Here is a 27,971-nt window from a genome sequence, read left to right on the forward strand (position 1 = left end):
GAAAGGAAGATATGCAGCTGAAGGGAATGTGGACCGAGCTAATGAACTGAGTTGAACCAGTTTGATTCCAGCTTCCCCTCCCCCAGCTGTCCCCCAGCTGCCATGGAGCGACTGGTGCTGTCCCACCTCAGACCCCTGGTGGGCCCTTTCCAAGATCTTTTCCAGATAATTCCTGGACAGACTGAACACCACAGTCTGGGTCATGTTCTTTGACTTCTCTTAGTCAAGTTAGAGAGGATTCAGCTGGATGCTCCTTTTGTCTCATTGATTGAGGACTACCTGACAGGTCGACCACAATTTGTGCAGAGCTGTGTGTCTGACACCCTGGCGAGCAACACTGGAGCTCCTCAAGGAACTGTGCTGTCTCTCTTCCTCTTCACCACCTACACAGCTGACTTTCAGTACTGCTCTGAGTTGTGACACCTTTAGAAGTACTCGGTTGACACAGTCACAGTTGGGTGTGTGGAGAAAGAATGGGAGGAAAAGTACAGGGACCTTGTGGAGTGTTTTGTCAGGTAGTGTGGGGAGAATCACCTGCAGCTGAAAGTGGCCAAGACGAAGGAGATAGTGGTGGACTTCAGTAGGAGTAAGTCCCCGCCCACCCCAGTCTGTGTCAGTGGGAAAGATGTGCAAATAGTCCAATTTTACAAGTTCCTGCATGTCCAACTGGATGATAAACTGTAGTGGTCAACAAACACTGAGGCTGTCTACTAGAAGGGCATGAGTAGCCTGTACTTTCTGAGGAGACTCAGGTCCTTCAATGTTTGCAGCAGGATGCTCCTCAAACTACACAAAAACATGGATTGTGTTGCTATCTCTGAGGTTTAAACCAATCAGGTGGCTCTATCAGTTCCAATGATACCAGAGCTCACATTTGGCAGTAGCACAGCAGTAGATTAGACTGTCACCGGCCTCCTGTCCTTTGCAGTTAACCTTACCATTGAACATGGATCCAGAGTCAGCCTCCACTGAACTGAGCCACCTGTGGGCATATTTAAAGGTATATTTGCAGAGGAGCTCGATCTGCTTTCTTTATCAAAATGGCACTACCTAGATATTGAGAGACAACTCATTATGTGAGTACTTTTGCTTTTAATACTTTAATACTACATACTTTCACTCAAGTAGGATTGTTGATGTAACGCTTCTATTTTTACTTAAGTATATATTTTGCTGGGTATTTGTAGTTTTACTTGAGTACCAAGCTTCAGTACTTCCTCCACCACAGGTGCTGGAGTCAGATAAACAAACTGCTCAAAAACATCCTTGCACAGTCTCCAGTGGATGTCCATCTTGTGTAGGTTCACTCTAAGTCATTGTTTATTGTCTTTAGTTTAAGTGACTGTGATCATCCTTTTTTAGGATGCTCTTGTGGTCCAGGAACAAAAGGAGGATGATTGGATTTATTGCAGTGATATTGTATTAGGTTACATTGGTTGTCGCTATTGTGCATCTAATAAACTAGCAACTGAACACACATCTTTCTTTGTAATGTGTGTGCTGTGAAACAGCACACACATTACAAAGAAAGATGTGCGTGTGCTGTGAAACAGCACTCACATTACAAAGAAAGATGTGGGCCTATACTCAACAGCACACATCTTTCTTTGTAATATGTGAGTAAGAAACAGTAATGTGTAGTTAATGAAAGAGTAGCTGCTGCAGCAAAGGATATTACATCACTATTTCATCATTTTTACATACTGTAGCTGTTCAGAAAGCATGACCTGTGCTGAACCCTCTGCTGGTATTGTTAAATCCACAGTGCCTGAGTCTCATTATCTCATTTAAAGTGTTGTTTTTCAAAGGCTAACTAGCATTAGAAGCACAATCATCCAGGCTTTAACACTGTTTTCCACATGGGTGCAGTGAAAGAAATGAATGTCACCTTATGAGCAGACGCAGAGGAGCATTAGCATCTATGAATGTGAATGTTTCTTTTATGTAACATCTCTGTTGTGGTATCTTCCATCTCTAAAGGGAAGAATTGCTACACAGTTCACTATTTGCCCATTTTCTAAACAAATACCTTAAATGCTAAATGCTACTTTTTACATAATTTCCCCATTGTGGGATGAATAAACGTTTTCTTAATCTTAATCGTAGTTTTCAACAGGCCTCCACATATTGTTTTGTGTTCCCTTTCAAACACTCTGACTGTATCATACAATTGAGCTAAGTGGTCAAAGTTAGCCCCTCATATAGACAGTGACTGATGGTCCATCCAATTACCTGCAAGGTATTGTATTGAAAATGTGTGTGTAACAACACACCACCGAGGACTTTGATTACTAGGATTTTTTATTTGAATGCCAATGAAAGAGCTCTGCCTTTGGCTCAAATCTATGTTTATTGACATGCAGTGAAATATGTGTGAAATATATATAATCTGTGCATTCACTATCTGTGAAATAGTTTATGGTCAAATACAAACTGCCAGACCCGCATTGTGGTAAATCAAACACACACACACACACACACACACATACTTCCCCACAAGTATAAACCTACTAAACAAACAACTATAGTTGTGTTTGCTAATATCTGGTATGTAGGAGAAAGAGACTGAAGTCTAGATTAGGAGGAGTGATGATTGATTTTAGATAATTGTGGTTCATGATCTACTTTTAATGATTGGCAGGGTGTTTTTCAGTGGGAGATAAGAGGTGAGAGTGTGTGAAGCGAGGTGTTAGCAGAGCTGGAACGTTAAGTCCATCAGAACCGACAGAGGAAATGCTGCCAACACAGAGCTCGAAGGAAATGCAGCTGGAGTGTCTGTCTGTCCTGCTGTGCAGTTAAATAGGTGATGTTCATCACTAATCACTGTGAAACCATCTGGTATCATCTGCAGCTTGAAGCTAGAGCCAGATGACTGTACATTGCATAATATTTGGTCAGTGAGAGGTAACGTTGCTTTATTACCTCAGGTGTTAAAGTTACCAGAAAGAGTAGTCATCTGATCATTATTGATCATGACACAACAGTCTAAAGAGCTATGGGCTGATCTGTATCCTTCGTTTTTGCACTGAATCTTGCACCAGTGATACAAGTTGGACATCTTTCTTCACTTTTTTTTCCTGATCAAATTTTTGTTAGAAGTGTTGCAATTCCTTATAGCCTGGCAAGATTGATTATGCTGTGACCTCACTGTCTCCAGTACCCAGCCGCTTCACAAGGTAACAACTTTTTGGCCCAAACACAGTTTCTGTTCTTCTAACTTTATGTTCTACATAGTGATCTAGACATGATTTCAGATATTTGTGGACAGCTATAGTAAGTATCTAGACAAAATAGGGAGACCTGAATCTATTAAGAAGAAGCCACATCTATTTTTACATTGCACTGAATTATACTTATTCAGTTGGCAGGCGTTTGTTTTGCTGTCCTCCCCCACTGTCTTTGCTATGTTGTAATTATTATGCAAATTGCCAGCACAAGGTTTGAGGATCTCCAGAATTCCTTTAGTTTGGAAATAAGTGTCAATCTTTGAGGGAAGGAAAGCCTTCTATGTTATATTTTGTGTATTAATAGTTTACAAGTGCCTTTTAGCATAACTTTGTGCAGCCTTCAAGGAGCTGAAAGATCTGCAAAGTATTTACTTGTCACTACGTTTTGGGTTTTGATGGTGTCTGTTGTGGTGACATCCTAGGTCCAAGCTGCTTCATTGTGAGAGGACATGATGCATCAACATAGTGTCATGGCCACTGGTTGTTCAGAATTGCCACTGTTGTCCACTGAAGGTAGGTAGAGAATAAACACACTGACAGGTCATCATCTTTATCCTCCCGCTTTTGCTGTCTCTCTCCATCCATCAGCTGTTACCATGACCACCATGGCTGTCTCTTCATTGCAATGGCTGGCACCTACGCTTGAAAGACATCCTTTTTAATTACACTCTCTGTTTTGTGACTATCGTCACTCCCAGAGGACTTCTTGGAAAATTGTCAGAGTGAGCCTGCTTTAGGCTATGGCATTTAAAAAGGCCCTAATGTGTCCAAGTATCTGTTGATTTATGTGGTGCTATTGATTACACACATCTTGGTTTTTATTACATTCCCTACAGTTATCTAATCCTAATGTATGCAACAACATAATTACCATTTTCTTCACACTCTTGATATGGAATTAGTATTCAGTCCTAGTTAACCAATTTACACTGTGGTAGTCTCATTTTTTTGTGGTATTATTATGAATTATTATACTATGAAAAGTAATTAAGAGAATGATTAATTGAGGTATTTTTTCAAACATAAGGGCTCAAAGACATTAGTAAAAACTGAAAGTTATTAATTATTTGCAATCATCATTTAGGTCTTCAGGTTAATTGAAATTATTATAAATATAATGAAAGGAGGATTTGAAACACTGTTTGCTTTTAGACACACACCAGATTGCCTTGTGCACAACATCCTAAACTGTGTGTTGTGAATGAAGAAGAAACCACTCCAGTGCTGTGCTCCTGGAAGCCACTTGTGTGGTTTGTATGGGAGCAGTCCCATTGGGAAGATGGAACCATCCTGAGGGGACAATTCTTGCACCCTAGGGTGGCAGGGTGGCCTCATATTCCTTGGCTGATATGAAAATATGAGTGGTAATTATCAGATGAAATGACTCACTTGATGGCTCCCCATATCATTACAGATGCACCACCATGTTTAACAGTTTGCACCAGACATTGTGGGATGGTGTGATCTCCCCCATGTGTAAGCTTTATGGATATAAGAACACACACACACACACACACACACGCTCATTTACATTCATAATGGCTGCCCTGCAATGACTCATTTTCTTATACTTAGCACCAGAATAACTAGGGAACAGCTTCAATGATCTCTCATGACAACCATGTGGTACTCAACCTATAACTCTGTTAGCTTTACTGATAGACATCATAACACTGTAGACATTTAAAGGAAAATTACAATGTTTTTCAAAATTTCCTTATTAGAACATCAACATGTGGTTCATGTGTTAAGCTTAGCTTAGCAGACGAAAAAAGCCAGCACAGCAAATAAGATGCAATAAACAATATTTCCATGCTAATGACTATTTGTTTATATTGTTTTTGATTTCCCCAGTGAGTTTTCCGGGTGAGTTTTGGAGTTTCTGAGTGAGTTTTGGAGTCCCTTGTGAATGAACTATTTTGGATCTGACTATTGTTCGTTGCCTTCGCCCTTTGTGATACCTTTGCCTCGTGGACTGAACTCCTGTGTACTGATTACTGCTTTGGACTTTGACCACTGGTCTTTGCCTGTGCCCTTTTGGATACCTCTGCCTCGCAGACTGAACTTCTGTGTACCGAACCTTGCCTGTATTAAAACATTGAGATTTGCCTGATACTTCCGGCTCAGCTGCATTTGTATCCTCCACCTTATATTAACCTTGACACATTAAAAATCGTATTCAAAAATGTTTCTTTCTGCAGCAACAGCTATAGTGTAAAATTATATGTTTTTGTGCAGAAAACAGCAAAACAAATCGCTTGAGTGACAAAATGTTAGTTTATGTGCAAAAACATGACAAAACTATATTTTGGCATCTACCTCAAAGGCACAAAACGCTCAACTCTTTGGTGTATAGACACACAGACTGCTCCCACTGTTATAATTTTACATAATCAGATTTAAAATCAATTCTTTCAAGAAATAAATATCACTTGTCACACTTAAAGGTAGGGTAGGATATTTCATTCTGATGCACTTTTTGTTAAATTAGTGTAACTTCTCTTTACAATCCGATAGCAACCAATTAGTTTGGCAGTTTTGCTTTAAAACGAAGAATATTAATCATCTGTGGAAGCTATAAAACACTAAAAACATCAGCCAATCCTACGAGGTGCCCCTGCGTGTTTAGTTGGCTGGTTGTCACTCTCTTCCTGCTCTGCGCACACCAGAGAGGTACGTGCATGATGGCTGAAGTCACAGACTGGTTTGGAGGCGTGGCTTCGGGGTAAACTCCGAGAGAAAGGGGCATGTGTTTACTTTCAAAATCTGGCTGACTCTCAGTGAGTTTTCAAAATCTCCTACCCTACCGTTAATACTTGCATTTGCACTTGTTTGCTCAAGAAACCCCACATTTACCATTATGCCATCAACAAGGTAAAACCTACAGATTAGTAACAGTGGTCTGTGTGTTGGAAGAAATGGTCATCATCTATTTCTTCTAACACATTTTTTTTTCTTCACTGTGTCATAAGTCACAAGTTTTTAAGTGCCATCTTAATACATGCTTAGTACAATAAACCAAAGTAAAATGTGCTTTTACCCACAGGAGCCAGACGCTGAACAACAAAACACAGTTAAATACAATTTGAGGCTGAAAAATGTAATTATTTGAAGGATTTATTAGCATAATGTGGAAAAGGAGAGGGCCTGTTGTCAATGCCTTATGTAATAGTCACTCCACAGATGGTCGAGGAGAGTTGTACCAGCACATCTATTTCCACGGCAGCAGTAAGAGCTCTTATCCCTTTCTGCAAGCCCACACTCTGACAGGAGGCTGAGGCACTTGACGAGCAGCAGCAAGGCCAGATACCATGATTAAAAATGGATGCTGATGCGAGAGTAGATGTCAGCATGATGCTGCCATAACACATTCATATAAAAAAAGCAGTCAGATTGCTGTCTCTGGATGCGGCACTCATTGGTGGGTTATTGATTATGGTGATTGAGCAGAGTGTGTTAAGGGCTCGTAGCCCAGAGATGTGCATGACTGATGGGTTCTTTACGAGGCTCCTATTCTTTGCTCATCAACTCGTCAGCTCAGCAGAAAAAAGGACACATGCAGTACCTGATGATGAATGGGAACTTGTTGAGATGTGATCTATAAAATATTGAATACCTGTGGACCTACATACAGTATATGGCAGCATGAATAGGAAATAGTTCCTCATTATAACATATCTCAGAGTGAGAGGTCTGAGGAGAGGACAGCTTTAGTTTTCATGCATGAGAACCGCTGCTGGCGGTGCCTGTTTTTGTATGCAGATCTCACACTCTTACACCGAATTCTTCTGATTAGAGAGAAACATCAAGAAATATGCTGCAACACTGACTCAGACGAGCATTACATGTAATTCTAAAGATAAGTGCAAACAGAAACACATGAAAACACCATCAAAACTATATCACAAAGGAAAAGTTTCTCAATCTTTTTGTAAGTAAAAGAAGCAGCACACATGAAAAACACCATTTTCCTGTTCAACAGAAGTATTCTCAGTTTGACCTCAGTCTTTCGGCTCTTTGTTTTGGTTTATAATGTTCCCGTTTTGCATCACACCATTGTCTTTGGGTAGATGTTTTTCACCATGGTCTACAGCTGTAAGTTGAACCAAAAGATGGACAAACCTTCTATGATTTCTATGATCACTGTTGATCCAGTTTGAGCACAGCAGTTCATAACGGTTCTGTCTTTACTTCAGTTTCTCAGATCCAAAAGGAAGGTGTACTTATTAATCAACATACACACAAAAAACAACTCTAAAGATGTTTGCACACTTTTTGCCACTATCCAGCCCAGCAAACGCTGAAGATCTATCCCGAGCAACACTAATTTTGCATCCAACAAAATGCTTATCAAGTAGAGAATACATTTGGGATTCTATTTAAACTGCATAAACAGTCTGTCTTGTTTTTCAAAACACTAATTCTATTTTGATCACTGCATTCATCTAACTCAGTTTCACTGTATACTGAGCCACACTAACAGTTTATATACAAAGGATGAATTCTATGCATTATGCTTAAACCAATCTAACAGCTTCCTTGCACCATGCTGTCACTGAATTACTGCCATGATGATTACTGGAGAAAATTGGGCCCTCCTATCACCTGATCAGTTTCTCGCATGAGACAAAGGATGTGGCTTGAAATGAAAATTCCATCAAAGTAAAGATGCACAATAGCTGTGAACCTCCATTACTGAGTATGACAGTGCAGATGAGCTAAATATGTGCTCTCCCTCCTGTTATTGTGTTGCAGTGTTATCACCCTGTACAGCCCTAAGCACAAATGTAGTGACACAGATGTCCAAAGGAGATGGATTTATCATTAATTTTGCCATGTACTGAAGAAATACAATGCACGAATCAAGGAATAGTCACACAAAGCCTGTTATAATTGAGCTCTGCCTTCTGCTGCCCGCAGCGGACTATTGTCCCACTGGAAGCTATTCTTGGTGACTCACTCCTATATTGATGGCTAAACAAAGCTCATCTCAGCCATGTAGGATAGCAAAAATACTGGTAAAATGACAAATGGCCAAATGTTTAAACACGGAGATAATTTCTAAATGTTGTGCAGCTCAATACTCTGCTCCTGTACAAGCAGCTGGATGTGTTTAGCAGGGAGCAGAGATGTCAGCTGCAGTGCATCACATTATCTGTGCAGCTGGAACCAAAGCATTCAGTGTCCTAACTACCAATGAGAAGATGGGAAGATGTGTGGAAAGGCTGAACTTTCTCTGACCCTGCAGATAGATGTAATAAGGAAGAGACAGAATTATTACAGGACTGTGTTTTCTGTACCTTCACTTCAGGTCTGTCACTGATACCTTGGGCTGTAAGTTGCTTTCTGTGTCTTGTCAATGATGAGGAGGATACAGCTGTTCTGCAGTGCTAGTGCTCACAGGATAACACTTCCAAATGAGATGAAAAGATGAGCTTGCCCTAAGCCACATTGGAAGTGGTCAAAGTATTGTTGATAACAGAGCTCTCTATACGTCCTCTGCTTTGGGCAAGGTATCTTTAATTCAATATCATCAGAGGGCTGTGATGTATTATGCGAAAACTTTCCTCAATATTTATTTGCTCAGGGAAGATTTACTGTAGATGTTATTTTTTTCACTAATCCCCTGGGTTTCACTTCTGCAGTTTTCAGAGATATCCAGGATGGAAAAACCCTCAGCTATACTCTGGTCTAGTGAGCAGCTGGCCAATAGTAACTGCTGTTTCACAAGAAGAATTAACCTAGATGGTAATAAATGCCCCGAAGTTTACCCTGTGACCATTGCTCAATGTTCTCATGCTGCATTGAGCTCCACTTTTTTTGGCAGAAGCTACTGTGTTCAGAAGCCCCTGAATTATTAAAAACATAGATTCAGCAAGGTGCTAGGAACCTACCACAGGGACTGTCAGTCAATTCAAACAAGATGGTATCACAGCTGCTGCAGATATTTTGATGGAATGCTGCTGCAAACTTCCAGCTCCACGTCCTCCCATAGTGGCCCTACAGGGTCTGGAGACTGCAAGTTATTGCATCTCTGTATAAATTCATGAATCACAAGCTTCCCTTTTTCAATATTCACTAGGCTAATAATTTCCTGTTTGAAGGACAGCTGTAATGTATTCCTGAATATTGCATGAAGTACCTAATGGAGAGGAGGGGACACTAATCAAGATCAGACTCAGTATATTTGTTGTTTAGGCCACTGAATTATTTAAATAATATGCATTTTCTCTTAATGTCATGGTGAGTCACTTTTATAACTGTGGTGAGAATAGATCATCATATTTACAGATGCAGGAAGTTGGTTTAAAACTGTAGAATCTAAGATATGACCATATTAATGTCATAATGTAACTCATCTTCTTTTTACCCTGTACATCCTTAGCACACAGCATCTGTGGTCACTGTGAGACACTTTGTAACCATTACATGGTTACAAAGTGTCTCACAGGCAACATCGTGTGAAATAATATCATTGTATATTGTCATTTAAACATAATTATAATGAGTTTAATTACTGCTCTCTGCTCTGAATTGATTATTATATTAAGACATTTGAATACAGAAACTCAAATTCAGCTCGTGGTTAGGGTGCAGCGGAAACCAAAAAAAAATTCTCTGCAGATAATGAACAATATGGAGATTTTTTTTCCCATAGTTCCACGATGACCCATCACCAACTCCGATAAAGCTCTTACAAGCATTGTAAGCTTGTCCAATATTGTGTACAATCAATATATAAAGGAATTTATTATATATTGTCTTGCAACCATACTGCTAACCCAGGCCAGTTATTTCCCTTTTTCCTGAGGGCATCTGACACACAGTTCACAGTTCACTGATTTAATACTCTCTACACCCAAGCAGAGGTGTGAATGAATGTGGACTGTCTTCTTTATTCCCTTGTTTACTACACTCTAAGGACTACTAGAACACATGACAGAGTCTGATAAAGATTAATGGCAGCAGGAAATCTTTTGTCCCCTCCTCCATTTTCGATCTGGACACACCATGTGACAGACCAAGCTCCTTAAGTTTATGTTTTACTGTGCAAGATGTAGAAGCTAATAAAAAAAATGAATGAGATCCAAAAAATCTGGATGTGATGCTCGTATTTGCATTTTTTTCTAAAAGGAAAGGTTTGTTCACATTTATTTGGATATAGGTGTTTGTATTTTCTGCACCAGTTTCCTCCTGTTCTTTAAAGTTGTGCCAGATAAAAAAAAAAACATCAGCAGTAAGTCTTGACTTCATGCTTACCTCCTGGGTAAAATAGGCCGAGCATGATGTGATAAAATCAATAGCTTTTAACATCACTGTAGTTCAAGTGCTGCTACTGGACCAACATCAACTTGACAAGAGCCTTTCCTTTCTGCTGTCAAAAAGAGTAGGGAGTAAAAAAGTTTGAGTTTCTTTCTCTGTTTAAAAATAAGAAAAGCTGTGTGAATTATTAATGGATTTTATTAAAGATGCAGGCCGGAATTCTCAGAGGAGTCAAGTTATTCTTCCTGATGCAGAGTCAACATTGGCCCAACAACTGTTAGCATTCTCCTCATCCACTGCAGCTTGCAGAGCCTCCATTCATGACTGCTCAGGGACCGAGGCTGTTGGCTGTTCACTGTCAGGCAGCAGGAAACAGAACTAAACTCATACAGTAGTGTTCTTGCACCTGTATACAACACTAAGGGTCAAGACGAGTTTTTCACAACAGAAAGCAACTTTTTGAGATGGCAACAGAAAATGATAGACTCATGGCTAAAGTTTACAAATACAGACAAAAGTATATTGTTTTAGTTACAGACTGCATTCCAGTCTTAAGCAGTTTAGTCATGATCTTGCATAACTGAAGCTTATTAACAACAGCATCAGGTATAATGGAGCTCACACACATAGAATTATAGCTATGTGTGAAAAAGACTTGAAATATCCAGCAGGTTGCATATCTTAGACTTTCTCTGTGTGTTTTGAGGATGACTTGCAGGCAATAAGTTGAATTATTTATTTGCCTCTTATTCTTTCTGCAGAAGAAACAAATGTTGCAGTCTGTGTTACAAAAACCATTTTATCCACTGTTTGTTCCCTGTTTTCCCAGTTTGCTATACAAACAGGCTTACTCCTTCTTCCATAATTCCTTTTAAAAGAAAGAATTTCTAAACATGGACCCATGAGAATTAATTTTTTTTTAAACTGGATTTGATATTTGGTCTACACCTACACCAGATTGTTTGCAGATAGTATCACTTAAATGTTATTTTGAGTACTTAACTGTTATTTAAATATATTAAAATCAGTAGATTTATTTAATAAACATAAGAAAAAACAGTTTTCACAGATAGTTTTTTACTATCTCAGGTTATTTAAATAACTTAAAGATATGAAGTAATCTGAGCTGTAAGGGGCTGTATAAATCAAGCTTGATGATGATTGTATTATAAATAGGGACTGTGGAGCCATTACAAGTGCAAATACTGGTGTACACTATAAAATTGGGGCCATCAGTGGCAGCACAGCATTAGCGTAATTGGGCAAGCATAATTTATAAAGATAAGTATTATGGTCAGATGGTTTTTCACCATACTGATGTAACAAACTGAACTATTAAATAAGGCTGGGCAGCGAGAGCAGAGAGTACCCTGGAGCAGAGCATGCTGAACAATATTATCTCTTCTGTGCAGCTTTGACTTTGATTCGTTTCTGTGTAGACAATGTAAATTTACTTGCTTACTGTGGTTGTTATGGGCTGAAAATATTTAAGTTTAAGTGTTTATAGCCCGTTTGAAGAGAAAACAGCACTGATCCTTCAAATGTAATGTTCCAAAAAATTTTAACAGTAGCAATTTTCAACAGAGAATTAATGGATTCAAGTGTGAATAAATGAATGAACCTGGCAGTATTCAGGCTGTGTTCTTTTTTAGTTTTAGTTTTGTTTTTTTTGTCATGTTTGTAACACTGCAAAATGTGCTTATTTGAATGCAAATCCTGAATATGAATGACCTTTATTTCTTGTCATTTTAGTTGTTTGCGACTGTACACATGATGAACTTTTTGCTTTAGTGGTTCCATATTAGACAGATTCCAAGAGCATCACCTCCAGCACTTATTTGAAGGTCTGCCATCAACACATAGCGATGGAAATAATTAGCCTAGCAGTTTCAAAAACTTGTGTTCAGACAGCCAATTCCACAGATTGCTTCTCCTCACTCCAATCTTACCAAAACATTCAAGCACAGGTTATTTATGTTCCCTCTGAAGAGGCTGCCATACAGCTCATACAGCACATGCACATACATCATACACACACCCTGCATCATAATCTACCAGCATCTAGGTTTCAATTTCGTTTGTGCAAGATAAGATTCAATACAAAGAAACACATTAATGTGAGAGGAACACATGAAAAGGCCTGTAGTATGAGGCTTAATGCTGTTTATCTCAGAAGAAAAGATGTGAGGCTCAAGATGGTCGGAGCTGACAGCAGCAGGTTCTACCCTTTTTATAGCCAAGATCATACAGATGGATAGAAGTAGGAGAAACAAGGGACCATGGCTATGTAGATTTTTCTCTTCAAGTATATGACCTGCAAAATACAGCCTCACACACATTTCGTGTCGTCTGTTTACAGCGTGGGGAGTTGCTACTGTATGTCGTCGAGACATTTGTTTGGTTTATTTGTGAGATTGACAGATGGTTTGTCTATGTTGGCTGCTTCTCCGACTCATTTAATTGAAAAAGCAGTCGTTTGCTCCTGCCAAACGTCTGAAGGCAGAACAAATAAAAGAAGAAAATAGGAAAACATGCCTGCTTGCTGTGTTGTAATGTTCTAGTCTGTTTTTATCATCTTATTTGGCATCTAGAGGTCTTATTGGTTGGTTTGCAGAGATGGGGAGAAGTCCTCCATCAGTCATGTTGCTATGCTTCTGGTGGAAATTACAAAAACACATAGCCACCTGGATTCATGTTGCATGAAACATCTTCACAAGCTGATCAGAGTACTTTTAACAACATACTGACCTCTAGTGGAGAACTGTAAAGGGGTTCTTCAAAGGATTCAGTGAGTCTAGTACACAGTAATAATACACAGACACAGCAGAGAGTAAGAAAAAACACATTTGACTGTGTGACAATAATCTCAAATTTACTGAAAGTCCACGGCATGAGAACAAATCTATAAACAAATAAATATTTAATTACACTATCTTAAAGGCAGTCTGTAATGAAAGCAATGGGATGGTGTCAGATTTCCTTCAGTACATTGTTGGCAACAGTTTTCCTTCAAAAGTTTGATCCAAAAATGCAGAATAATTAAAGGCAAATGAAGGAAACATGAACATACTATATGTACACATACGGTAGGCTATGCTACTGTAACAGTGCACTACATAGTAAAAGACAGCAAATGTGCCACTGGACTCATTAGGCATGGAAGAACTGTACTTGTACAATCAATAACAGTTGGACAAGGGGGAAAACAAACACCTGCAAAGAGTTTTTTCAGCGTGTGTGATTTAGTCTGTTCAGCACAAATTCACCAGGTCCCAGCTGCTGTTTGAAAAAACTTTCAAACAGCGGACAAAATGTAACATGTCTGTTAGCAATCAAGAAATACTAAACTAAAATTCCATGAAATGCATTCAGAATGGCTGTTTTAAACTAACTAGTTATTCATAATACTCATAATAGTAGCATAAAACTGCTTTATTGTGAGGCTGATTCAAGCTTCTTCCAGTGATCCATAGTACAATATCCATCTAAAAACCTCTTTTAAACTGACAACATGTTTTCTGTAATCCACAGGACTAACAATTATTCGCCACTGACCCATGAACATTTTTCCTATGGTGGGATGGGGCTTGGCCTCTCTCCTTTAAAAATGTATTCTCTTTCACTTGGCTTGCAGACTTTGGAATCCACCAGACTTGTTGTCCACTAGTGGACCCCTCTGGGACAACATGTGTCTCCACAGACATATCATAGGGGACCACTGGTGGACAACAAGTCTGCAAGACAATCGGGAGAGAATACAATCCTCAATCATCCATGTGCAGTAAGTGCCAAAAAAATATAAAATATAACCGGCAAATCATTTTCTGAGAAACAGAATCTGTTAGTGTTACGCAAGTAAAATATCCAAGCAGAACATTATCTTCAGACTGTTTTTTCACACTATAAAAAGATAAGGGATCCAAGTAATGTTCACTTATTTGGCAGTCAGGACAGTATGAGCTCAGTTACACAAAATGTTATCAAATAATGACTGATGCTGACACCTGCTGGGATTGTGTTCCACATGGCCTAACCCTGATGCTATGGCACTCATTAACAGTTTCTGTAACATCTGTAACATCTTTTGTAAGACACAACTAAAAAGAATATTTAGCAAGTCTTTTGACATTCCTTTCTTCCCTTTGGCTCACAGACCCATAGCTCTTCCAGCTACGGTGTCCAGAGAGTTAAACTGTGTTAGCCATGCCAGCTAAAAGCATCCTACTCTCCCTTTAATGTACTAAAACAGTAGGCAGTATTGTTTCGAACCCTTTGAGGTAAAAGACAACAATGTGACCTTGCATAGGGTTTTCTGTGCTCTTGCGGCACCAATACTAGTTTTAGGTGAAAGAGAGGTGGATCAAGAAGAGACTGAGCCTGAGTCTTCAACATCTGTGGAGTCATACTCATCTGCGGACTCTGTGAGGGCTGGGTAGGGCCGTGGCTGGTCCAGGTTGACGTAGGTGACATTCAGACTGATGTAGTGTTCTCCCTCCAGGCCTGACAAAATGGTAGAGACGGCCAACACCAGCGTGGCAAAGCTTGGCCTTAACTCTGGATCAGGGTCCCAGCACTGGAGCATAATGCTATACCTGAAAAAAAATGGTTACATGTTCAGTTTAGTCTGCGCCAACTACTATACTTCATTTTCTAGTCTCTGGGAGACAAAGGAGGTTATGCCTCTGCACAAATGACGCATCGTTGTTTTTACCCCTCACTTGATTGATTAAAACACAACGCCTGTCGATGAATGACATGCAGAGTTTCTGGTACACAGATTTTGTAATGCCTTTCTCTTGTTTACAATATTTACACTGTGCTACAATCAGCTGACCCCTGGCTCTGCTTTTATCTTCATGTAAATGGTATCACACTGGTCAACAAAGTGGAAAAGGTCCTATTTGCCTGGTACTATGTCCTATGCTGGTGGTCTGCATGGGCCCCTGGGTGACACTTTTACAGGGCGGCCTCGATTTCTCCATCACTCTTTAGTTACTCACTGTTCAAGGGATTCATCATTAAAATGGCAAAAGGTAAAAAAACAAGTATTTTGCAAGAAACACTGTTCTCTTAGGTGTGTTGCAGGCATACACATTAACTACAAAATGTCATTGCTTAACCACACTAAATACAAAGAAGTGGACAATTTACGGGTTTCAAACAACTGAGTGACCATTCGAACTAAATATTATTATTACAATGTGAACTTTGTTCCAGCACATCTGCCTGGTAGCTTAGCTGGGTATCTAGTAATAATACTATACTAATACTATATTAGTGGTCATACTGAAACCATACAATGACTGATTCCTGCTACTTACAAAGGGTTAGGGCAGTACTGTGGCTGGGGAAGCCTCCTGCCCTTCATTAAATAATGTGTAATGTCATATGGGTCCACCTCTGGGTAAGGGCTTGCTCCTCTGGTCAACATTTCCCACATCAGAACACCAAAGGACCACTGCATCATGAAAGGAAACAATTAAGCAGGTACCAGCACAAATAAAAAACATCTCATAACAGACCAGGCTGTAAACAAAAACATTAACAAGTACAAGTACATTAATATTTAACCCTACAACCAAAAACCACAGCTGCAATCTTCAGTCTGCTGCGATACAACTTAAATTGCACACCACATCTGACTTGGACGTGAACTTCTGTGTTTGAAGGCTCTCAATGGCCATCCACTTGACAGGCAGCTTAGCCTTCTTGTGGTCCTGAACACTGTAATACTCCTTGTCAAAAACATCTCTGGCCATGCCAAAGTCTGCCACCTTCACTGTGTATGACTCGTCCAGCCTAAAGAGAGAAAAGGAAAAGGGTTATGTCAAGCATTCATGCATTAAATCAAAGAGTATTGCCTAATGGCAACTCACATGCAATTGCGTGCAGCGAGGTCTCTGTGCACAAACTTCTTCTGAGCCAAATATTCCATCCCCTTGGTAACCTGCAGCCCAAAGCCAATCAGATCCTTCACAGTGGGGTTCTAAACACAACCCACAAAGCGCTGCATTAAAACTAATGACAATGTCACACACGTTAGGTAGTCAACAGACGGCTCTACATGAATCAGATTTTTTATTTCCAGTGTTTTGATGTTGCTGTCACACCCTCTTCTCGCAGCGAATGAAGTGCCGCAGGTCTCCGTGCTTCATGTAGGGCAGCACCACCAGGGGGAGCCCTTCCTGCGGCAGAAGGATGCCCAGCAGAGACAGCACATTGCTGTGGTGAAAACCCTTCATTATAATGCCTTCCTTCAAAAACTGCTCCACCTCCTCAACATCTGTTATTCCTGATCACACATACACAAATATTATTCAAGATAAAAGTTAGAAAAAAACCCATGCATAAGATAAAGATTGATTGTGATGCTTATGTCAGATATGTCAGCTCATTACTTAACTATTCAAAGACTTGACTGCACAGTGAATTTCTCTGTTGTTGAGGTCTGTGAAGTAGCCATGATACACAGTTCCAAAGTGACCTGCAGGGAGAATAGGCGGACAGAAAGACAGTTACTGCTGTTCTCTCAAAAGACAATACAGCTTACTGTAGAACAGGTTTTCTCATCCATATACAGTCAGAGGGTCTCCTACCCTTCCCTATGATCTGATGGTGCTGCACCACAAGCATCTCAGCAGGAATAAGAACATCCTTCACCTCTTCCAGCAGCTCTGGTCTAAAACTGGAGATAGAAATTTTTTCTGCAGGCATAAGCGGGGTGAGTGTAGGATCTATGCTGCCAGCAGCATAGGCCAGGCTGGGGAACACCACTGGCCCCACCAGTGGTGTGGGAGGACTCAGAGATACCACTGGTAAAAAATCCAGAGAGAGGTTTTGATAAAGAAGAGTTATATCAAAACAGCATTAAAGTGTCATGTACTGAATCTGTGCTCCCACCTCTTCTGTAGTCTCCAACAGGTGACAGCTCCACATTATTGGTGGCAGAGCGGTTAGCACAGTGGGCCAAACGCGTCTCTACCATAGAGGCTGAAAAGCATTTCACAACATTGTTTTTAATCATCAACTCAGGAAACGGAACACATGTACATCCTTTACAAAACATTACATGATCTAGTTGAAAGACTTGTGTGATTCATCTCAAAATCCTGCACACACTTGGGAGCTGTTGTATAAACAGACCTGATCAAGGTCCACACAAAAGAGAGATGCTCACCTTTCTTCTTCTTTCTCAAGTGTTTCATGACAACAAAAGCCAGCACCGCCCCAGCCACCAAAGCTGCCAGGATTCCCAGAACAATCCCCACCATGTAATGGTTGCTGACTCTCACCACTGTGCCAACATTGTGGACCTGCCCATTGATGGAGATCTGTGAAAAACACACACACACACACACACACACACACACACACACACACACACACACACACATAGACACACACTCTGTTGCAGATAACAATCTTAACTTGTTAAGTTTTTAAAGCTGAATGCGTTTAAATTAGCTGAGCTCAACAATATAACTGGAGGAGGAGTGTTTTTTTTGTGTCTTAAATTGTCTTCAAACACATATAATGGATATATAATATGTATGATCATGATTTCAATCTTAAAGGGTTGCATTCCAGACAGGGTTGCTTTCCTCGCCACACCAAAAAAAATGACTAATTGGATGAACTTAATTAAATTGTGGGAATGATTTCCATCTAATTAATGTGTGTAGGCCAAATTCAAAACAAGTACATTATGCATTTTAATGTATTTCAGTTTGTCCAACATGATAGACCACCTTTGAGAGTGGCAGGGGCGTCACAGCAAATACAGTTTATGTTACACCTTCTAAACATATTTAAGTATTGTTAGAATTGATATATTTTCATAAAGCAAACAATATATTAATATCTCACCTCTAAGAGGGGATTGAATCATGGTTGATGTTTGCTACAGTATTAAAGGTAGGGTAGGAGATTTTGAAAACTCAGTGAGCGTCAGCCAGATTTTGAAAGTAAACACACGCCCCTTTCTCTCGGAGCTTACCACAAAGCCACGCCTCCCAACCAGTCTGTGACTTCAGCCCTCTTGCACGTACCTCTCTGGTGCGCACAGAGCAGGAAGAGAGTGACAACCAGCCAACACTCCACACAGAGGCGCCTTGTAGGATTGGCTGATGTTTTTAGCAATTTATAGCTTCCACAGATGATTAATATTCTTCGTTTTAAAGCAAAACTGCTGAACTAATCGGTTGCTATCGGATTGTAAAGAGAAGTTACCCTAATTTAACAAAACATAATTATATTAAAAATATATTTAGCAATTACTCATCTATTCTATCTCATGGCTTAATGACTGCTTCTTACAAGAAAGATTTGTGATCACCAGTCTGACAGTGTGACCTTTGTGGCATGTTGAATTTGGTTAAATCAGTCAGTAAATCATTGTCCTACCTTCACTGGCAGTCCTTCACTGGGAATGGTCATGTTCTTGGGGATCCTGCAGGTGATCTCATTATCTAGGACTTTAGCATCACAATCAACATCTGCCACCGTCATAATGATCGTCATACAGGAGCTCACCAGGTTCAACTTCTGATGCTGTTTTCAGAGGAATATTACAATATTAAATATTACAAAACCAAATACACTCTTTCAGCAATTCAGAGGATAACAGCTTACATGTAGAGATACTTCATCAAAGCCGGGGTACAAACTTAGCACCCGCCCTTCTGTTTCAAAAGGTATGGGCTCGCCATAGGGATGATAGGAGAACTCTCTGTTCCAAAGGCCCAACGCTCCATCCATGTCAAAGGACAGCTCTCCTTCCTCTGTCTCATCTCTGTGAAACACAGGAGTGACACACTCCATCCTTGTGGGCAAGGACTTGCCTATGCACTCCTGGAACAAAATGATGGAATAATAAAAAAATGTGCACATCACCTTCAACGGGGGAAATCAAATACTCCTACAAATATTTCTATTTTGATGTACCCTTGTCACTGGTTTCAGGTGGCTCTCATTGGGTTTAAAGCGGATAATGGTGCAGTAAACAGAATCCAAGTTTTCCCCTTCAATCACAATCTTTGAACCCCTACATTTCAAACACCAAGAGACCCATAAGAACATAAAAAGACAACATTGTTTCCTGTTATGAGCTGAATTGTCACATGAGAGAAAGATGAAGAAACAGTATCTATTTATTTCTTCTTTGTTTCTGTTCTCTTATTCCAAAATACATAGCAGTTGTTTGTGCAGAGGTCTCCCTGGCCTACCTGTCAAAGCTACAGTCGGGCAGGACGGCTGTAATCTTCGGATTTTCTTTATAGTAAAACACCTTTGTTGTGAGGACAGGGGACTTGTCGATAAAAACACTCAGAGGAACGTCCCTCACTTCTGACATGGGCTGGGACAAACAGATGATGGAAGACACGTTGCCTTTAGGTTTTGTGACTCTGCAGAGAGACGCAGGTGTTAGTGAAGTAAAGGCCACAGCAGACAAATTGCAGCAAAACACCAAGGACCAAGCACCATGCTTAAAAATGTTTTTGTCTGTTAAATAACATCTACAGTAGAAAAAATACTTCTGTGCTGAGTCAGCCGTCTTCCTGTTAGCCAGTAGTTTCCAAAGCAATCATTTCTCTACAAACAAGTTTGAACATGTTCGCTTGATAGGTTGCAGCAATAAAAACGTGGGGAGCATCTAATCTTCTTAACCTCCAGAAAGTAGGCCAACTAGAAAAAGGCTGTAAGGCAAATACTTCTACAACACTGCAGTAAGTGAGATGTAAAAAGAGAACTGTATTTTCAGACCTCTTTATGGGGCAGGGCACATCATTAAGAGTGACTTTCCGTGTCCTTCCAGCATCCAGGTGAGGGCCAGTGACAGTGATGAGTGTGCCTCCAACACGCGGGCCATAGTTAGGCTGGATTTCTGTGATGTTGGGAATCTGGAAAGATGTGTATCTCAGTATCTTCGAGAAATGTATCTCTAAGGGGATTTAAAGGGTCCTTACAAATGAGTCTGACAATAACAAAGATTACCACAAATGTGAACCCTGGCATTTCTGCTTTCCCGTCGATGGAGTAGCGTCCCTCCACCTTGCCCTCATGCACTTCCACTGTAATGTTGACTGGCTTGGACAGCTCACTGGCCCCAGAGCGAATCTTACATACTAGGCTGAAGAGGAGCACGAGAAAGCATTGGTGTTTTTTTCACAAATAGTATGAACAGATTGTGCTATAGTGCTGCCCTGCAAAGTTACTCACTGAGTGTTGTTGCTTTTGACTGGAAGCACAGTGCAGGCTGTGTGTCCCAGTTTAACCTGGTGAGACCTGGAGCTAATAGCAGGCCTTAAGGGTGACTGGAACTCCCATCCACACACAGTGAGCTCTGTTTGACCGTCAGGGGCAGCAGTCCTCGGAAAGAACTGTGTCAAAAAAGCAGAATGTGTAGTGCCACCTTAAATCTTTTCTATTAGTTGTACAAAGAGTTATTTTGTTTTATCTCAGATAACAGATCAAACCTTACCCCAGTGATTCCAGGTGGGCAGGACTCGTTCCTCCAGCGGCTGTGGCACTCGCTCTCCCATGAGCACACACCAGAGCACCAACCACAGCCCATGAACTTCGGGGCTGTCAGACACATGGCACAAGTCATGAAGTGTTGACAGCCTGGTCCTCTCTGAGGTACCTGAAACATCTAAAAGAGATTTTAAAAAAAAGAGAGCCCTGTTTAATTGCATTGTTGTAGTTTGTTATTCCCTTTGTCTCAGCACATGGATAATCCTTTCAATTGATTTGGTTAACCTTAACAACTAGTGCCTCATCCTGCCTACTCATCACTACTCTCCACTTGAACCAGTGCCAAGGTTGGCCAAAATATTTAGAGATTTTAGCAATAAAGACACAGCTTGTTTCACATCTTTTCGCCATCCTTTCACTACATCCGACTGAACATAGAAAATAATATTAAATCACATGGTAGATGATGCACTGTGCACTGTGTCAAAATTATTTCAAACTTATTTAAAAAGCTTGACATCTCAGTGACCAATGATGAGATGAGCCTGACTACTATTACTACGGTAAGTGGTAAATAGCAAGTCACATTTTAAGCTCTTTTTGTAAGATTTTAGATGAAAGATGTCAATGCATATAGGGCATTCTGTATTAGTATTAGTACTGGTATCAGATCAAATTGTCCTAGGAATGGCTTGGTGTCTCTCTTCAGACCTGTGTTAAGGGCAAGGTCAATCTGCCCATCTCGCTGCAGTGTCATGGCTGTCTCTGCCATACTTTTGCCTCTTGTTGCCACCTTGAGTCATCTACTTTTCATTCCTTGAAATGAAACTAAAATCTTTAGGTTAGTTAGAGTAGCATCGAGTTTGTCACATCGGAAATACTCTGGGAATGCTCTCATCAGAACTTTCTATTTCATTTTGCTACCCAGAATGTGAAGAGATCCCATAAAAATTCCCTCCATAAACCAGTAGGCAGCCAGGCTTGTGTGTGTGTGTAAACAGATCTTATAAATACAACTGCCCTCATAGACTAGTAAGCGGCTAGTTTTGTATATTGTGTGTAAACAGACCTCATAACAACAACTGCCCTCATACACAAGTAAGCGTCTAGGTTTGTGTATTGTAGTAAACAGACCTCATAAACTCAGTAATTTGGTCTTAACACCACAAGTCTCAATGTGTATAAATATGTCTGTGTGTCATGTAAGTTATATATATATATATATATGTTATGTATGTTATGTAAGACAAGTGATGATTTTGAAGTGATGATTATCTTCTATAGGTCAAGTGGAGATGTTTGACATGACTTTTAAGTTGACTAAATGTTGAGAAAGGTGGGTCCCCATAAACCACTGAAATGTATGTATGCATGTGTGTGCGGGCATATATCGGGGAGAACTCCACTGTGCGGAGAGCAGAGAAGTGTTAACTTATGACAGTAGAGACAGAAATAACATGCCGTTGTGTAAATTAGATAAATAACATAAAGCTATTTAGTTAGTGTAAGAAAATAGGATACAGACCTGTTCTATAAAAAAGTAAAATCTGCTAATTTCTAATGAATTTAAAATAAAGGTTAAACCTGTGGGCCTCCTGTATACATTTGCAAATTATAAGGGAATGTATTACAGTAATTTAAATAACTCTACCTTGTCTTCAACCACAAACAGAAGATACTCTGAGGAGTACACAGCAGCAATGGAGGACACCCTCTGGTTCTCCACCAAAGAGTAATTGGCAAAGATGATCGGGCTGGATCTTGTCAACACAAGCTGCAAGCACAGACACAACAAATGATTAGTTGTGGCTCCAGACAAAAAAAATAATGTTTGTACATGGCTTGAAATCTGCTGAATACCTGAAGCAGACGTCCTGTCGAGGTGCCTATATGGGCAACGGTTTTATTCTCTATAGTAGTGACCAGAAGAGAGGTGAGCAGGACATTTGTCATCTGCCTGTTGAAGAGGTCCACTCTGTAGTAAGGTTTAGACACCATGGTAGGATGGTCTCTGCATGTGGCGTTGTTCTCCATGCTCTAGTAACAAGGCCACACACAGTACAGTGAGAAAGAAAGCAAGCCTTTTTCAAGCAAGGTGACCATATGAAACAAAGTCCCCACAACAGACACACGAGGTCTGGAATCTGTATTAGTAATATGATTATTTTATAATTTAACAGGCCCTGGCAGCTAATTACGTGCTGCACTGCAGATAGAAGGATTGTCCTGTAGCTACAGACACAGAACAGGGTGGATTACTGTTTGATTAAAGGGAGTCTTAAGGTAAACAACAGAACATATCTCTGTGGTCAGATATAAAACTCTCTATAAATCTCCTGTTCATCTGGTGTATAAACGTTTGAGTGAAAAATTGATGTTAAAAAGTAGGTGGACACAAAACACATGTGTCCATAAGGTAAAGAAAAACACATAAACAGCACTGCTGAAGACATTCATCCCTAACACACAGGTTATGAACTGTTTTTCTACACACTAAATCTCTATGCAACTAACATACAGTGGAAACTTATTCACTGCACTTATTCAACCTATTCAAGGAAATATATTGCAGACAGATAAGAATCCAAAAGCACCTCAAAGAAGTAATGAATTATGTTATTACGTATATAACCTGTGTTACAATAAAAACATCTACCATCAATTTTACCCACACCATATTTGTGAGACATAGTTGAGGTTTTGGCTGAAGTTTTGATTTAGTGAGAAATGGAAGAACCAGGATTTCAGACTGCTGGAGAGTCCTGCTGGCAGCTTACTCAGCGTCCAGACCAGCAGCCAAATACAATGCAACAAAAGAAGCTATTAAATTACAAATCCAGCTGCATTAACACCAACTATTTCGTCTTATTTTCTTCTTTTAACTTCTCAAACTGGTTTGGATACACTTTTAATTAAGTGATCATATGTGTACCACTCTGAACAACTCCCTCCTAAACCAACACACAGCAACAATTACAATAAACAAAGAATATTATGGGAAATATGCATAGGATCTAAAGATAAACTTTCCCATGAGAGCATAAAAAAACAAGCTACTGCATTCTGAGGCATTTAAAATATGTCTAAATCTAGACACACACACAACAATAAGAAATGAGCAAAGAAGCCTGTCTTATGCTTGTCCTGTCATGTCACTCCACAGAAGTAGAAAACAAGCGATAATCCCTCGCTCTCACATGGCCTGTGTCACTTTCTTTTCATAGTAAGACCTTTTTTCCATATTTATTTTTCCACTTAAACCTCAATCTGTTTTCTTGGACACTGAAAGTTAAAGCAAATGGTTCTGCTGCATTCCTCTGCTTTATATTGGAAAACATTGAGTCATGCAGTTGCAGTAATAAAAACATATTTTCACTTTACTAATCATGTTTCAATGTGTCCTGTGCACAAAAAAGAACTGTTTTAAACATGATTTATTTTCCCCTAAAATTCTACCATTCATAGAACTTCTTTAACGAAACAAGTGGTAAAACTACCTTTCTAATTACTGTTACAATGTGACAGGAAGTCTTTCAGGTAAATATAATATTATATTAATCAGGCTTGGTTGCTGTGTGTTTGTGGACTGATGGGCTCACCTCATGTGGACAGCTCTCACAGGCCTGGAAATGGCAGAGCCCTCTAGAGAGCTGCTCTGGCCCAGACTCACAGCAGTCATCCACCCCATCAACAATTGCTTTGTTTACGTTGTCCATGGGGAAGGCGCACAGGGCTGAGTCGTGCTCCGTCACCCCATTGTCATCAGTAACAGCAAACACCCCATACAGGATGTCGTCCTCCTCCTCTGCCCCTAACTCCTCAGCCAGCTCCCTGCCAGCCTTGCCAAAGTGGGCTGCTTGAACCACATTGTACACAACATCCTTATATGGTTCACTTGCTACGTTCCTTCTCCTGCGTTTTGGTTCAAAGCGGCACTCTAGAATCACCTCACGATACCTTTTCATCTCCCACTCATTCCGTGGGAGACGTCCCAGACGAGTCTGAAATGGTGACATGTCCTGATCTGGGCTCTCCCTCTGAACTGAGAGGAAGTAGACAAACTCCTGGGTGAAAAAGCTGTAGACATATTCAATATGGTATGCCCTCCGCAGGCTGGGAAGGACAGTCAGGGCACGCACATCACTATAGAAACCATCTTCTGTGGCCAGTGGTCGGCGGACTGATATAGACTTCCTCCCATACCGCTGAGTCACACTGTCATTTACAGTGGCTGCAACGAAAAAGTAGACAGTCTGACCTTCTTCCACCATGGTGACTTTGGTGCCAAGATGGCTAGCCACACAGTCAGGACAGTAAGCTGCTGAGTTTGAATCCTTTCGGAACAAACACTTTGAAAGAGAAGGTGGCTCTCCATTTGGCCTAAGTTGGTGGAAATAGCATACACCATACTGAGAACTTCCACAGGAATATAAATACATAAAGAGGGTATCCAGCAGTAACACCTGGTTGTTTGTGTCTTCTGGAAAATTCGGATCCTTCTCAATGTCACACAAATCACATATCTGACAGTGTGGGCTGCCCACTGGCCCAGTGCGGAACTCCCACACCTTCTCCAAACTTCTGTTCACAGCTTCAATCACATTCTGAGAGGCCACATACACTTCCTGATAATGGGAGTTGTTGACTATGTTCTGGATGGGGCCACGGGCCTGAAAGAAAGGCATGGTGTACACTACAGAGAAGTTGACAGGGCTAGGGGCTAGTAAGGGACAGTTGGCCATGGCAAAGGCCAGCAGTGTCTGTATCCAGGCACATGTCCCCCACCGTGTGATCCAATGGACCATCTCCACTCTGAGGTGGGCAACAGCACAGAAGACGTGGGGTTACCTCCAGGTCTGGTGTCGGAACAGGAGCATCCTTTACACCAGCTGGGCCTACTGATACCTGTATGAAAGAGAGCAGAGAAGGTCAGAAATGTAAAACAAAACCAACCCAAATCCTGGTAAAACATTATTTTACTGAAAAGGGGTGTGCGGTAATAGTTGATGAAGAAAACAATAGTACCGGTAAATGACTCACAATTTATGTTTAGCACTGAATCCTAATAGATTCTGAGGAGACAAACACCATCACTATGGTGGACCATGATGATAAATGCATATGTGGTCATAAATCTTAGAGCTTCCTCTGACTCACCACAAACACAGAAAAGAAATGTTTATATAATCAAAACAGAGAGCTGCTCTGCCAGCGTTCAGCACAGTAAACATGGATAAAAATATTTTTATTGTAGCTTCCTGTGCAGGTCACACTATCTGTTTATTCTAGTTTATTCTAGTTAATCCAAGCCAGAAATCTCCAAATGACTCATGTTCTTTTATGCAATAGAGCTGCTAATAGCTGCTAATGGCCTTTGCTCAATGTAAATCCATGCACAACAGGTGACTGAGTGGAACTGTGCTCCAAACTCCGAGCCTTGTCCTCCTCCTCAACAGACGTGTTTGGGTGGATCATTAACCTGAACCATCACAGTAAGGCTATGTTCAAGATCCCTGGCCTCTCTACTTTGCATTCCTGTCACAACCACTACGTGACTTTCAAAGGGAAAGATGTGCACGGACTGATGGTCATGAGACAACGTGTACCTTTTAACACCTACAAGTGAAGAAGAGAGAATGTCAATCATCTCTGATTATTTTATGTGGCACTGGAAAAACTTCAGTTTGACCAAATATTTCTTTTTAAAAACACAGCTCTCAGGTCATAACAGTTCTGCAAAAGCTTGAAGTCAGGATGCCTTTACATCAATAATTCATAGCATTCTACTGATGTTGTGTTACACTTTAACAATGCTGCTCCATGTGAAAATGAGGTTAAGGTTTGAGGACATGGGCATACATAGTAATGGCACTCATTGACTTGTTCATGTTTGTGGTTAATAAAACAAATGATTGGAAAAGAGTTTCCATTCATTGTGCTATTTTCAGTTCAGCATACAGGTTCAGTGTTTGACTTCTAACAATGACCCGTGGGAGGGAAGGATGTTATACCATAGTGCCTTGCTGACTGGCACCTTGGCAGCAGTTAATTAGAGTAAGAATGGGTAAGAAGAAAGATTGCCTCTCTTTCAATAATCAATTCAGATGCATCCAGTGGAATTTGCAGTGGCAAGATGATGTGCAACAATCAATAGTAAACACATATTACACCCAAAGGACAGATGATTCTGTGACCGAAAATGCTGTCCAAATCAGTACAGAGCCAACAGCACCCTCCTGTATTGATAGATATTTTGTTGGATCTTACTTTATTTTGAAAAGCCCTAAGTCCACCCAAGGTGTATTCAACTAAAGATTCAACTGTTAATATTTCACACAAAGAAGCATCATCGTCACTCTTTTTTTCTTTTTATTTTTAAATGATCTTATTGGTATTTTTCCTTATCTCCACATTCACACGGGTGTTTCTTATTCTGACAGTCTGGCATAAACGTCAGTGGAATGATGCCAGAGTACACGCTGGCTCCTCTCCACATGTAAGATGTCATTTGATTCCAGCAGCTGCTCAAAACCTGAAAGGTTAGACGGGGAAACACCTTGTCCCGTGGGTTTATATCCAGGCAGTGTATAACGCAAAAACAATAAATGTTTCACTTTAACCTAAATGTATGAAAACGTTTTTTTTCATCACAACCTGTACTGAGAGTAAAACATTTTGAAAATATTCACAAACATCTGTACACACACAGCTGTGGATGTCAGTACTTCTTACCTGTGCAGGTTAGTTACCGTCCTGTTCAGGGGAGCAGCCGCTGGCAGCCCCGCTCCACCTCAGGCTGCGGCACAGCGCAGGGATGATAGACCTTTCCTGCCGGCAAATTTAAGACCACACAAGCGTCCTATTTCCCGCTAAAGGTGAAAGCCTGTCAGCACAGGAATGTGTAAGCAGTTCGGATATAACTTAAAACTGTGCTAGTCTTGTCGGCTGTGTCTCCACAGTGCTCGGGCTCGCTCCTCCCCCTCACTGATCCACGACTTCAGACTCCAA

General features: G+C 40.4%; 1 protein-coding gene across 2 annotated transcripts; it reads right to left on the bottom strand.

Annotated features, from left to right (window-relative positions):
* Nucleotides 1-13,383: 13,383 nt before the first annotated feature.
* Nucleotides 13,384-27,903, bottom strand: mst1rb (macrophage stimulating 1 receptor b). Of its 2 annotated transcripts, XM_028407041.1 has the most exons (21): nucleotides 27,696-27,903; nucleotides 24,563-25,868; nucleotides 22,824-23,000; nucleotides 22,615-22,737; nucleotides 20,971-21,141; nucleotides 20,709-20,869; nucleotides 20,484-20,619; nucleotides 20,253-20,389; nucleotides 19,715-19,894; nucleotides 19,434-19,533; nucleotides 19,122-19,340; nucleotides 18,894-19,040; nucleotides 17,668-17,821; nucleotides 17,391-17,480; nucleotides 17,087-17,302; nucleotides 16,894-16,974; nucleotides 16,601-16,782; nucleotides 16,367-16,476; nucleotides 16,124-16,289; nucleotides 15,812-15,948; nucleotides 13,384-15,082 (listed from the first exon to the last, which is right to left on the bottom strand). In XM_028407041.1, the coding sequence occupies exons 2-21, from the start codon at nucleotides 25,766-25,768 to the stop codon at nucleotides 14,851-14,853; spliced, it is 4,125 nt and encodes a 1,374-aa protein (XP_028262842.1). In that variant the 5' UTR covers nucleotides 25,769-25,868; nucleotides 27,696-27,903; the 3' UTR covers nucleotides 13,384-14,850. The 2 variants fall into 2 exon arrangements, with proteins under 2 accessions (XP_028262842.1, XP_028262844.1); XM_028407043.1 differs by lacking the exons at nucleotides 13,384-15,082; nucleotides 15,812-15,948; nucleotides 16,124-16,289 and having other exon boundaries at nucleotides 16,393-16,476; nucleotides 16,601-16,712.
* Nucleotides 27,904-27,971: the final 68 nt, after the last annotated feature.

The sequence above is a fragment of the Parambassis ranga genome, chromosome 5 (genome assembly GCF_900634625.1).
Source record: "Parambassis ranga chromosome 5, fParRan2.1, whole genome shotgun sequence".
In the NCBI taxonomy this organism is placed as follows: Eukaryota; Metazoa; Chordata; class Actinopteri; family Ambassidae; genus Parambassis; species Parambassis ranga.